This window comes from Marmota marmota, unplaced genomic scaffold, assembly GCF_001458135.2.
Source record: "Marmota marmota marmota unplaced genomic scaffold, marMar, whole genome shotgun sequence".
In the NCBI taxonomy this organism is placed as follows: Eukaryota; Metazoa; Chordata; class Mammalia; order Rodentia; family Sciuridae; genus Marmota; species Marmota marmota.
Genome location: NW_026000005.1, coordinates 43,718,237 through 43,732,703, shown reverse-complemented (window position 1 = coordinate 43,732,703; position 14,467 = coordinate 43,718,237). Strand labels below are relative to the sequence as shown.

Below are 14,467 nucleotides of genomic sequence, written 5' to 3'. Positions count from 1 at the left end.
CAGTCGGTTGGTTTTTAGCACTTGATGCTTTGAGATACAGTAAAAAAAAAAAAAAAAAAAATGGTATCTTTAAAGAGCTCAGGGATTTAAGTGCCAGCACTTAAACAAGGCACAGACAACTAACATTCTTTTTTATAGTCTCCAAGGTCTTCTGTGAAATTGGTTGGAGAAAGAGGCACCTCAGAGCCAACCTCACATGAAACTCAAGACTCGGGAGGGCGGGTCCCTGGGAGCCTACACAGCCACCTTCCTCCTTGCTACAAGGGCTCCTGCAGGAACATCCTGCTGCCTCCCTTGATTTTCATCTTGGGAAGGGATCTGACCCTGGGTTCACAGTACAGCACGTGGTCAGTTGGGGCAGTGTTTTAGGAATATCCACGTTTTAGTTAACACTGGTGCTATGGTTTAGATAGGTGTCTCCCAAAAGGTCATATGTGAGACAACGCAATAAGGTTTAGGGGTGAAATGGTTGGGTTATAAGAGTCAGAGGTGAAGTCCCTGTAGCCTTTAGCATGACACCTCTAACAGCCCCTTTAAAGGGAAAAGCAAGTCTGTGGCTGTGTTCTTCCCACACCTGTGATGACTATGTTGCCTTTATAGTTGAAAGCACATGAAAAGATTTCATCAGTGTGTCCCTCGAGGACCTGCAGGCACTGGCCAGTCTGCGCGTCCCAGATTCGGGCTGTTTTGTCAGAGCTGCCAGTTAGAAGACGGTTCCCTTGCGGGTTAAAAGAAATCTGCAAAGAGAAAGAAAAAAGGAAAAACAATCACAGGTTTGTGTAATGGTTCCCAAGAGGTCTTCACCAGCAAAAAGGGGACATAACTACACTTCTGTCATTGACCAGCCTGTTATTTACTCTTAAACAAAGCAGTTTCTTCCTGACAGGAAAAATATTGAACATGAAAACTGCAATCAAGATGGAGAAGTTTAATTGTCTGCCCCTCACAATTCTAAAGATAAGCACTCTGATAAAATTAGAGTCAGTGGCAGAACTCATTCCTCTGGGACCTGATAAAACTAAGATCAAATAACGGGAATTAAATGGCTTGCCAAGATGAGCCTGAGACCCTGGGAAGGGGAAGGAGTCAGAGGTGAAGTCCTTGTAGCCTTCAGCATGACAACTCTAACAGCCCCTTTAAAAGGAAAACCAAGTCTGTGGTCAAAGCTGTGAACCAAAGCACTAATAATTACAGGATTCCCCACCCAGCTTCTTTCCAAAGCCTCGAAATCCCCTTCCCCATGCAAATAAAGAGGCAGGGCCCTGATGTGGAAGGGAACACATGCCAGCCCATGTCATCTCTACAACACAAATTTCTGTAATCAAAAGCATAACAATCTCCCTTCAAGTCCGTACCATAAGATAAGTGATGTCCAGGTCCACAAGAAAGCACTTCTTCATCTATTGATGCCCTAAATCTAGCACTTTCCATAAATGTTTGGGTGCCTCCCACGTGCTCAGCATTGTCAGAGGAACTTGTTGGTCCCTGATTCTTTGGCTGTTACACTCATATGCCTCTCTGGTCAATGATTTGGGCGACCTCTTCTATAACTGAAGGTGTGAAGAGGGCAGGGTCATGTCTCTTGTCATTATATCACCAGTGCCTGCACAAAGCCCAGCACAGCAGAAGCTATCAGAAAGGGCTTAATAGTGGCATAAGGGAATGAATGCTTTAGCTTTGATTTCCACAGAAACACCATTAGCACATGGCCACTCCATATGTGACATATTCACTTAACATGCAAAATATTTAAAATGCTAAGTTTGAGAATCCTTTATATTTTCACACCCATAAAAACAGATGTGTACTTGCTGAGGGGAAAAAGTCAGACACTTAGGAACAGGGCCAGGGCTCCCTCCTAACCTGCCCTCCATGTTCCACCTTCCCTGCCCCTCCTGCCACCCCTACATCTCTCAGCCCAGAAAGAGGGTGTGGGGTGTGTTGCCATGGAGACCAGAATTGACCAATCAAAGGGCAAGGGTCACCAGCAGCAAGTGCAGAGGCAGGGGGGACAAGAGTACAGCAGGGGCAGCTCTGGGACAGGGCCTGCCCAAGCCTGAAATCATCACTCTGATCCTGCCCAAGGAAGGAGCAGATATGACCTCGGGCACAGGACCCAGAATTTGGGCTGAGCTGGGAGGTGAGAGGCACCAAGGCCCTGCTTACTCTACAATGTTCCATGACACAGGTAAGCCTCAGAGCACCCACTGTGTGGCTCTGCTCCATGAGCAAAATTTTGGGAAGAGTTTATACAAAATCCTGAGATACAGCTCTGGAATCTCAAAGTGGATAACTTGTACTTGAAGTGTTAACAATTTTCAGGAAATACTTCTTCAGTTGAATTTTATTCACACAACACTTGGTACTTGATGCACAGCATGCTTTTTGTATAACATGTTTACTAGAACCAGAAAAATGCTCTTCATAAGCCCCTTAAATTGCTGCATTAAACATTTTCAGCTCACTAAATCTTTTGCTAATAGTTGAAAAGGATGTTATTTTGTAATTTTTTAATGTTTGAGAAATAATTTACTATGCTGAGTTTGAGGGGGAACACTTAAAAATAACATCTGTAATGGTTAATCTTAATTGTCAACTTGATTGGATTAAGAGCTGCCAAGGATTAAGAGGGTTATGGGTGTGACAGTGAGGATGTGTCTGGGTATGATTGGCATATGGGATAGCCAACTGAAATAGAGACCCTCCCTAAGCAGGGCAGCACAGACCAATAGGATGATGGTTTGGACAGAATAAAAGTTGGAAGAACAAGGAAGCCTCAGTAGATGCAAGCTCCATTCTTCTTCTACTGGTTTTTGATTGCTGTTGTGATCATCTAAGGATATCAGATCTTGTTTCTTCACTCTTCCAAGTGGATTCTCCAGAAGCCTTTGGTCTCAGACTAGGGTAGCGCCATTGATCTCACTTGTTCTGCGGCTTCAGCCTCTTGGACTGTGCAGCTACTGTTCTTCCAGCTCTCCAGCCTGCAGCCAGCCATTGTGGACTACCCAGCTTCTGGTTGTGTAAGCCAACTAAATAAGTCTCCCTTTTATTATTATACTTCCTGTTGATTCTGTTCCTCTAGAGAACCCTGACTATGACAGCATCTTTAGGTAACTGATTATAAGAAAATAGAATATAATGAAACAAACTTTAGTACCTCTGTCCCAACAGATCTAGTCTTTTTAACTTTTTGGAGACCCTGGGTTTTCTGTGCGAATACTCGGTGGTTCCACACTCAATAGAATAAAAGTGGTTGTGAATATTTTAAAAGTACATTTCATTAAATTCTTAAATTCCTACAAAGGCAATCATCAATCATGTACAGGTAAAGTCTGTCTGGTCTAATTCACTTTTTTTTTTTAAGAGAGAGGGAGAGAGAATTTTTTTTAATATTTATTTTTTTGTTTTTGGCGGACACAACATCTTTGTTTGTATGTGGTGCTGAGGATCGAACCTGGGCCACACACATGCCAGGTGAGCGCACTATTGCTTGAGCCACATCCCCAGCCCGTCTAATTCACTTTTAATTCCTTGGTGTCCAGAGCTCAGAAGGGAAGACCACTGCTGGCAATGAACATATCCAGAAAAGATGGCAGCCAATTGGGATTTTTATTTTTTGAATGGTACACATTTTGCAAGAGGTTTTATCAGTTGATTCAAATGGATGTTCAGCTTAAAATAATGGTCAAATGCAGATATAACAAATGGGGTTCACTGTCGCACCTTCTCTGATGTATCTCCATTAGCTTGAGCAGCAATCCCTGGCACCACTTTGGACTTCACAGAGACTTGGTAACACATGATCCTCTTTGTTTAACTGTGTTCACTCTGGATTGACCCACTTGATGTCAGAAACATTTCTTTTCCATTTATTCCATATTAATACATATGTTAGGCATTTTAAGAGGTAAGTTATTAAATATTAGAAATCAAGGATAACTCTTATTTATATAAAACATGCTGTTTATTTTTTGAAAGTAAATAAATGAGGAAGTAACTCACCTTTGAAATTTCACCCTCATGGCCTTCCAATTTGGTAATGCATTTTCTTGTGGCTGCACAGTAAACTCTGGCTGTTCCTTTTAGAAAGGTGTGGGGATATATATCAATTCACCTGAAATGCAGAACTTTGGGCCAAAGAGTTTAAATTACCCAAATATCTACCCTGTGATACGTAAGCTCCATGTTGAGTTCTTGCCGGTAGCAAGAGCCAACCACCTATCTTCTAGATGCAACCCTGTCCCACACAGACCAAGGTGAAAGGAGTTCTTCCCTATCCCTGACCTTATTAGAAGAGATAATGTGTATAAGGTAGAAGAAGCAGTGAGAGCCAGGAATAAAGAAGGGAAAATATTTTAAAGGGCAAAAAAGGAAAATCAAGAGGTCTGAGTCTGGATTCAGGGAGCGCACCGGACTCCTGAGAAGTCGGGCCTCTACTCACTGAGCAGAGAAGAGGCTGAAGGGCCCTAGGTGCAGAAAGTACTGTAGAACATTTTGTTTCCATGGTAGGAAGGGCCACCATATCACAGAGATTGAATAAAAAGATGTTAAGATGGATGGATGGATGGATGGATGGATGGATGGATGGATGAATGGATGGATGGATGGATGAATCAAAGTGGCATGTAAATTTCCTTAGAATTAAGAAAGGAAGAGTTAACTAGGTATAGACAGAGAAAACATGGATAGTGAAACTGTTCTCAGAAGAAAAGTTATAGTGGACCTAGCCAGATGCTTTCAGTATTACATAAAGGTAAAAATACAGCAAGGGTAGGGAACTTTAGGTACTTAATGTGCATTCAGAGAAAAGTAAAATACCTTAATAAATATTTTTATTTACCTTTCTGACAATGCCAACTTCAAATGGAGTAGATAAAATGATAAAAAAAAAACCTGCTACTTTAGAATTTATATGATTAAAAACAAACAAACAACTACAAGAAAAATAAAACTGCTACATAGATGTTTCAAAATCCTGAAAAGAGAAGGGCCAACCAACTTGCTGATAGCTCAAAAGGGAATGTCCTGCACAGACCAATGCTTCACAAATTTTACAAAAGCGTTTTTTAAACTTCAGGAGATACATAAATAATATGACTCTAAACTTTCTAGCTAGAAAAGAGGAATAAGGACACTAAGATAAAATAAAATAAAATCAGACATGAGATTAACTCCAAGGAGGAAGAAAAAGAGGATGTATATAAAGAAACAGATGTAGCTGTACATGATCACCCGTGTCAAGCGAGAGCCAGCTTTTCTAGGAAGGGAATTAGGAGAAAGGCCAGAGAAAGATAAAACTGATTGGATACACACCAAGACTTCTTAGGAAGCACAGGATAAGAAAAGGCTTACAAAATCTCTAAGGCGGGTAGATATTTTTTTGAAGTACTGAACAAGGAAAGAACAGGTCACTTTTGGGGAAATAGATGACAGAGAAAACAGCTGGAAGCACTGAAGTTGTGCTTTACCCAGCCATCCCTCAGCACCACCATCCGCCACCGCGGCTCCTCCCCCCACTGCCCCAATGCTCTGTGTAGTACAGTGACCTACAGAGGACACACGTATGGAATTGCTCAGGCTTCATCTTCTCCACAGTATAAATCCACAAGGGCCCTGGTTTCTCTCTTTTGGTCACTGTCACAATCCCTGGCACAAAGTAGTTATTTCAGAACATACTGGTGAATGAATTTTCTCTGTGTAAATGATATTTAAAGTGAAAGGATCAGGCTGGCAGCATAGCTCAGAGATAAAGAGCATGCTCAGCAAGGCCCCAGGTTCAATTCCAGCAACAAAAAATAAATACATAAATAGAAAAGGGTGGATTAATTGCAATTGAGGATAGTTTTAAAAGTCAAGACATACAAAAAGATTAAAAAGTAAAGGGTTACTTTAAAAATAATGTTCCCCAGATGCAGGGTATTTGCATTTTAGAATATAAAAAGGACTTGTACCAAAAGAGCACCATTAAAAGTTCTAGTGACTAAAAAAACAAACATGCAATGTAATTTTGGAAAGGAGACAGTGAAATAAAGACAGTATCATTACAATAAATCAGTGACAAAACTCTACAATTGATCACAGCACAAAAGATAAGTGACTATGCACATGTTAATCACAAGGAACGAATCAAAGGAAATAGAACATGACATACTTGGAAAGAGCACCTCATTTTGTCAGAATTGTTCAAGTGGCTATCAGGGAAATTATGTATATGTGACGTAGAGTCATGTGGTCTTTAGGAGAATCAGACAGACATAAATAGCCTTATATGTGCTCAACAGAGAAATGGCTCAGAAATAGTGCTGACTCATGCATGGCTGTCAGAACAATAACAGTTATAGTAAGCATGATATGCATTCATAGGGGGGATATAGTGTCATCATGGAAATGATGTAGATATACACAGGGTGGTATCATAGTTGGTAATGAGGGAAATGACCCAAATGTTCTCATTAGGGAGACCATGCAGATACAGTGTCCTGTCATGCACAATCACCAGAGAAATGACCTAGATAGAAATAGTATAATGTCACACATTATTGACAAGGAGGTGACAAGAGTTTAGAATCGAGATGAGACAAAAAATAGAGAAGCATCATGCATAACCAATGAGATGATCCAGATGTAGTGTCACCCACAGTTATTAGAAATTGATATATACATAGTGTAATGTATATGAGGATATTATACAATGCAGCAGCACAGCATGGTGACAGAGATGTAGTATAATAACATACATGGTCCTCTGGAGATGAAGCACACATGGCACACACTTGTATGTGGTGATCAAGGCCATAACACAATATAAAATGAGGAATGGTTTTCAAAGGTCTAACACAAACAGTCTGGGATCATAAAGAACTGATGTATACTATAGAATCCTATGTGAATATGAAGATAATGTAGATATAGATACAATGGAGAAGATGATGTATTCTTTTTGGAGATTATCCACAATGTATCACCAATATGTTTTTTATCACCAATATGTTATAAAGAAGATGATGCATAATTAATTTACATTCACATGATTATCAAAGTGATAAATCAGATATAGTATTATATCATATGATAATTCAATAAAATCAAGAAAATTTACAATAACATTACAGTGCTTCATCTTTGAATCACACATAGTGTAGCATCAGACATAGGTATTAAGGAAAAGTTTCAGCTATACAGCATCACATGCAGTAATAAGATGATGCCTATCATCAAAATGATAATTCTACATGTAACATCACACACAGTTATTAAGGCTATCGCTTAGATATTCAGAGATTATGTCAAGATGGTAATAAATCAGTTTAGCATCCCATAGGATTATCAAGGAAAAGACACAGCTATGGTATTACATCCCACATAGTGTTTAAGGAAATGATGCAGACATCTTCAGCATCAAACATGATTATCAAAAATTAACCTATAAAATAGCACCTGTTATGGTCACCAAAAAGAAGAGCATGACAGCATCATACATGATATTTAAGTTGATAAACAAACACAGGGTAGCAACATATGTTATCATCAAAGAAGATGGCCTATAATAGAGCATTATTTGAGAGTATCATGGATCACAAAGCCATCTTGCTATCAAGCTTATTGACAACACACTGTAGCATCATATACAACAACACTGGCAATGGCCCAGAATGCTGGCTAAAGCTCAGAATAACACCAAGACAAGGACCCAGATTCCAGGATCATACAAGGTTATCAAGATGGTGAGGACACAGTATGGCACCACTCATGGCTATCAAATAAATGAGGCAGACACAGACATAACAGAAGTTTCTCTGTGGTCATTAGAGATGCCACCAAAACAGTATGACATCATAAATACCTTCAAGTGGAAGATACAGACTAATTAATCATTTTTCTTGAATATCAGGAATATAATCTAGATGTTATACAGCATTATTATAGTTCCCAGAGATGAAGCAGCAACATTAATTTAGTGATATGTGTGTGTACACACACACACACGTGTGTGTGTTATTTTATAAATATATAGATATACAGATATATAGAGATGCCATGTGTAGTTGTTATGGGCCAGGCTATATGGGTAGTGACCAAACAGACTCCATCATACCCTGAGACTCCACATGACGTAAAAACTTCTTTTCCCACGGGAAAGCCCTGCCTCTGTACCCATCAACAGTTGCTTAGCATAGCATGTGTGGCAACAAAAAAAAAAAAATGGCAATTCTTTTACAATGTAAAATTGTTTTCTCTTTGGTTCCCATTTTCCTTGGACAACGTACCCTGTCAGAGATTGACTATCTAGATGTTAGTAACCATTCTTTAACTTGAACTCAACTAGGGACGTTTGGGCCAATCCATTTTCTGCTTATGATTTTAGATCTCATGACGCTTGTTTATGGTTTTGAATCATAGCAACAGCCACTTATGATTAATGTGGTTTTGGACTATAAAAGGTATACTCAAACCCTGGGATGGGGTCAAAGGGTGTTGACTTGCAGCCTGCCCATTGGCCCGCCAGCTTGCTTTAAGATCGACTACAGTGATTTATTGCATTCTCGCTTTAGCATAGTGATTAAAGGTATAATCTTGGGCCAGGGTTGTGGCTCAGTGGTAGAGGACTTTGCCTAGCATGTGTGAGGCACTGAGTTGGATCCCTGGCGCCACATAAAAATAAAAACAAATAAAATAAAGGTATTGTGTCCATCTACAACTAAAAAAAATTAAAAAAAAAAAAAAATATATATATATATATATATATATATATATATATAAACCTATATTATAGTACCAGGTATACTTATGTAGGAGTTGATACAGACATAGTATAGAGTCACACAGGGCTAAATGAGAGGCATCGCATAGCACCATACATGGTTCCAAAAGAAATGACAAAGCTTCAAAGATGCATGCTTTTCAAATAAGTTCACATACATGCCAGGGAAGAATCACACACTGAGGTAAGGCAGGCACACACATTGGCATGGTCCTCAGGAAGAGGGCACACAATCGGTATCAAGGGGATGATGCACAGTTCAGTGTCATGTGCGGTTGTCCTGACATGGCAGAGACAGTGTGGTTGTGTGATACTGAACTCTGCATCAACTGGATGGGGCTGGGGGTACCCAGCTAGCTGATAAAACATTAGTTCTAAGTGTGCACGTGAGGGCATTACTGAGTAAAGACATCCTCGCCACTGCAGGTGGGCGTCACCAATCTAGTGGGCCCAGAACAAAAAGGCAGAGGAGAAGTGAACTCATTCTCCCTTCTCGAACTGGGACTTCCATCTTCTCTGGCTCTTGGTCATCAAGAGCCCCCTGGTTCCCAGGCCTCTGGACTCCAAGACTTAGACCTGCAGCCTCCCTAGTTCTCAGGTGCTTAGACTTGGACTGAGATAAACTGACCCCCTTGCTCATAAGCTTTAGACTTGGACTGAACTACAGCATCACTTTTTGTGGTTCTGCAGCAGGCATATAGCATGTGGTGAGACTTCTCAATTTTCATAATCGTGTGAGCTAATACCCATAAAAAATCAATATATACAATCTATAGGATATATATCCTATTGTGCTGCTTTTCTGGAACCCCTAATATAAGTATCACACGTGGTTGTCTGGGAAATGATGCAATACTAGGTAGCATCGTAAGTGGAAGTCAATGACAGGACAAGGTTATCAAGCCCTCAATAGCGTATAACGTCACACATACAGTGGAGATGAGCAGAATATCGAGCATCACACAGGGTATCAGAATATCAAGTGCTCAAGGATGTGACATATGAGTACATTGTTGTAGCAGATTTCAAGGGATGATGTGCACATAATGAAAAATCATGCTTTTCTAAGGTAGATGATGCAGACATAGTGGGGCCTATAGATGTGTTTGTCAGGGAGAAGTAGAAACATTATAGCATCATACACAGNGACTCTCCCCATCAGGAGGGAACATGGAGGTTTTAAAGGAGCTCTTTAAGGGTTACATTCCAGGTGTACTCTAGTAGGGAGTCCCAGGGCACCCTGATGGTGTGTTAGAATTCACTTGTTAATTTGGGAGACATTCACTTCCCAGATCCTCAGCAGGCATCTCCTTCCTGTAGTGGGTGTGTTCAAGGGCAGTTAACTAGGGGAAGAAAAGAGGAAAAGAGAGCACTGTCTCCCTAATCTTATTAGGGAGGTGGAGAGGGGAGAAGAGAGGGGGAAAAATGTTATTTTAAAATATAAGCCATAGAGCAATGAGGGTTATATTCAGAAGATGAAGGGGCCACTGTTACAAGTTTATGTTGGCTGCTGTTATCTTACAAAAAAAAAGTAAGACTGGTGTTTGCCACAGGTAGCTAGTGTTTGACATAAGTTCTGCAAAGGCCTGAAGAGCCTCAAGAATCATGAAACCTCTGGGCATCAGCCATCACTCCACACTGATCAGCAAGCAGATGGCCATGGACAAGGGCCCCATGTCCTAGAAACAGGCAGCTCGGTTGCTCTCTTCTGAAGTAGGACTATGATGGCCTTCACTGTTGCTGGCAGCACAGGTACCTGGAGTCTTCCTCCTTGATGTGCCACCAGCCTCTCCCCTCGGAGAATCCCCAGGGAGAACACTGCAGAGCTGCTGCATTCCACCAGCCTCTCTATTCCATTTCAATACCACAGAAGCTCTTCACTCTTGTACATACCACCATCTCTCTGAAACCATACTCTCCTCCCTCCCTCTCTCCCTCTCCCCCTCCCTCTCCCCTCCCTCTCCCTTGCTGCTTCCTGGCTCTCATGATGTCATGACCTGAGCAGCCTGCCTCCATCACACCCTTCCACCATGATGTTGTGCCTCACCTCAGGCCCAAAGCAATGGAGCCAGCTGACCATGGACTGAAACTGTGAGCCAAAATAAAGCCTTTCTCCTCAAGTGGTTTATGTCAGGCATTTTGGTCACAGTGATGAAATTCTAATATACATAAGGTAGCATAACATGACTTTTAAGGTATATAACAACATATGGTCACACGTGCAATGTCACACATGGTCAACAGGGAGATGACATAGTGTAGTATCACATATGGCCTTCATGACATTGAGGTAAACTTAGTATAGCAACATGTCCATGGTTATCAGTAGGATAACTTATACATCACATAGAATTAATGAGACAAAGTATAGCATAGCATCATATATGTTTATCACAAAGATATGTCTGACAGAGTGGAGCAGAGCACAGTTATACAGAGACAGAGAAGACTTGTTATGGTACCATCAGTGGTGGTCACGTGGATGAGGCAACACAGTGTAGCATCAAATATGGTCACCAGGGAGGTGATCCAGAATAGAGCATCACATGTACTCATTATGGAGATGACAAAGACTTATACATGTCTATGTGGTTATCAAGAATATGACCAGATGGACACACTGTAGTGACACATACAGTCATCTCGGATATAAGGCATATATAGTCTTATCATAGCTGATCCTCAGGCAGATGATCCATGGTGTACAATCACGCATGTGTATCAAGCAAAGCACAAATTCCTCCATAAATTAAATAGTTAACAGATTACCTACCATCAGCTGAGGCAGTTGCAATAAGCTTTCCAGTGTAATCAAAACAGCTGTCTAGAATTTCATCATCATGGCCTGTTAAGGTTGCCACACATTTCCCATTGGTGGCATCCCACAACTGCGATTAAAGAAAACAAAAACTAATCTCATGTATAAAATGTGATGATGGCAAGGGGTCTTCATGACATGCTATGGGGGTGAAATAACTGAGCCAAAATTAGGTATTTTGTGTATAATTCTCACTTGTTCCATTAATTTTACCTTGATTGATGACCAGAGACCATGGCCAACCATCTGTCAAGACACACTTTGGTCACAGAGAGGACCAAAGTCAGGCATTTAGAATCTGCCACAAATTAAGAGAAAAATTCTTCCAGTGTATACTTTAGTGATTGGAGTTGAAGGGTCCTTTTTTTACAGGAAGGACATCATAAGAAAAGGGACTTGATTCCAAACTACAATGCCGGAAAATGAAAGTACATGATAAGATTATAGCACATTTGATAATCAAATGGTAATTCCAGAGGATAAGCCATTAGCAACCATGTCTGTAAGTGCAGAAACCTAAGAGGCAGGGATATACTTAATAGAGCCTCCTAGAGGGCCATACTAACCAAAGTATAATAAATAAACAGCAGGACATTAGACAAAAATAATGTGCTTTTTTAAATCGGAACTTTAAAACATTAGAAGCAAGCAAAATTGTTTTACCACCTCATAATTCCTTGCAGTTTGGGAAATCAGAAACTTGACATAACGCTTACCAATTATTATTTATGAAATCCTATCTTAATTTTATGTCACCTCTGAACTGTGTTGTTACAATGAACATCTGACTTGGAATAGAAACACAATGTGAAGCCTCTTGAGCTCACCATGCAGGTCTTGTCCATGGAACCAGTCAGTATCAGCGAGCAATCCCAACTGAATAAGGCACTGCTTATCTCTGCACAGTGGCCAATGAGGGTGAACACCTTCCTGTAAATGGGGAAAGGACCAAATTTGCTGAAAGATGTGTACACAAATAATGAAACCAAGCCCATCTGTGTGAAATAATTTAAATTTCAGTTTTTAAATAATAATATCTTTTATGACGAAACAAGTATTGCTCTACTATAGCTCAAAAGGAAGCTTCTAATTACAGATCAACAAAAATGCACTTAAATTTTAAACAATCAAAGATAACATTACTGTGTCAGTAATTTCACTTAACATAATGTTCTCCAGTTCCTTCCATCTTGCTGATTGGATTAGAACATACTGTATACATGTACTGAAATATCACATTGTACCTTATAAATATGTACAATTAAAACATTTTTTAAAAAAATGTAACATAATTTAAGGCAACATTTCAAAAAGGAATAGGTAACAAATAGTGAAAGCAAAATGAAACTCTATAGACATGTCCTTACACCAATGAGCAGACCCCTGGTTGTTCAGAAACTACACATCAGAAGACTGACAGGCCCTTCTTTCCTCTCATTTCTCCTTGAGCAAATCATGGTCAGTACCTCTGATAATGAGCCCCTCTATCAAAATGCAGACAAGTCCAACCATGGAGTGTTCCAACATAAATATGGTATTTTAGTTAACTTCTTAGCAACTAGGAAGTATATTGAAATCCTTGGACTAAATTAAATTTGGGAAATTGACTATAGGTTTTCTTTATGCATGATACTCACATCTATCATAAAAAACAAGTCATTGAAATTTTATTATTTAATACATGGGGTAAATAATAGCTATGTACCAGGCTACTGCTAACATTCTCCTTTTCTGCAGCTGTTTGAAATTATTTGCTCAGAACTCTGAGAAGGTGCTTATTCTGTGGATAAGAAATACCATTAGAGAATAAATTAATTTATGTTGTTAATGTGTCCTATTCCTGTAGAATTCAAAGCCCAGTATTCGGTACAAGGTAAAACCAATAAAAAATGTAAGTTCTTCTTAACCCCCTGACCCAGGTTTAAAATTTCCTTTTTTCTTATTGGCACATGTTATTTATGCAGAACAGGGTTTCTTTGTGGCCCATTGATATATACATAAAAATGCAATGTGATCAATTTCACTTCTCAAGAATTACCTCCCAGTAGAAGCATCCCACACTGCAACTGTGTGGTCAAAGGACCCGGTGATGATTCTGTTTCCAGAGGTGTCAAATGCCAAGGAAATGATTTCTGCCAAATGTCCCTAGAAGAAGACCAGATATTGTCATGCATACCCGTGGATAAAACAGTTCCACAAAATCATACTCTAAGAAGAAAATGCTAGAGGAGGCAGAGCCATAGAGAGAGAGGAAACAGTGGCTGGCTGTGGGCTGAGAATGCGCGGTGGCTACAAATGGGCTCAGGTTTCTTTCCGGGATGATAACAATGTTCTAAAAATTGATTTATATGGTTATAGAGTTCTATGAGATTATTAAAAATCACTGCCTTACATTTTAACTCAATGAAGCTATAGAAGGAGGGAAAGAAAGAAGGAAGGAAAGGAGGGAGGGAGGGAAGGAGGGAGGGGCCGTGTTTGGGGAAATTAGGGAGCTTCTTTCTCATTATCTTGGAAGTGCTAAAAGGAACAGTATCTGATCTATCTATAGATGATGGGCAAATCAAAGCAGTGTATGAACAAATTTAACTTTAAAGAAAGAAAGTCTTCAGAATATACAAGAAACAGATTAACAAACACCTGGCTTTTGGTCTGAACTTCCCTGGTTACAGTGTACTGCTAATGTGTTGTGGTTTGGATCCGGAATGTTCCCAGAGGAGCTCATGTGTTGACAGCATAGTTCCCAATGTGGCAAGCATCAGAGGTGGGGCTTTCAGGGGGAAAAAAAATGGTCATGAGGACTGTACCCTCAACAGTGGGTTAATCCATCTGATGGAGTAATAACCTAAATGGATTTGTAATGGTAAGTGTAGGCAAGTGGGTGTGGCTGG

The 14,467-nt window shown here is 40.1% G+C and overlaps 1 protein-coding gene across 1 annotated transcript in view; it reads right to left on the bottom strand.

Moving 5' to 3' along the window:
- Nucleotides 1-83: 83 nt before the first annotated feature.
- The window catches only part of Daw1 (dynein assembly factor with WD repeats 1), a 40,606-nt gene continuing 26,222 nt past the window's right edge, over nt 84-14,467 (bottom strand). The window contains exons 8-12 of the mRNA XM_015481015.2: nt 13,618-13,724; nt 12,407-12,509; nt 11,535-11,649; nt 4,003-4,079; nt 84-737 (exon numbers count right to left, since the gene is read on the bottom strand). Of these exons, the coding sequence (XP_015336501.2) occupies nt 534-737; nt 4,003-4,079; nt 11,535-11,649; nt 12,407-12,509; nt 13,618-13,724 (606 nt within the window). The 3' untranslated portion in view covers nt 84-533. The remainder of the gene's footprint in view (nt 738-4,002; nt 4,080-11,534; nt 11,650-12,406; nt 12,510-13,617; nt 13,725-14,467) is intronic.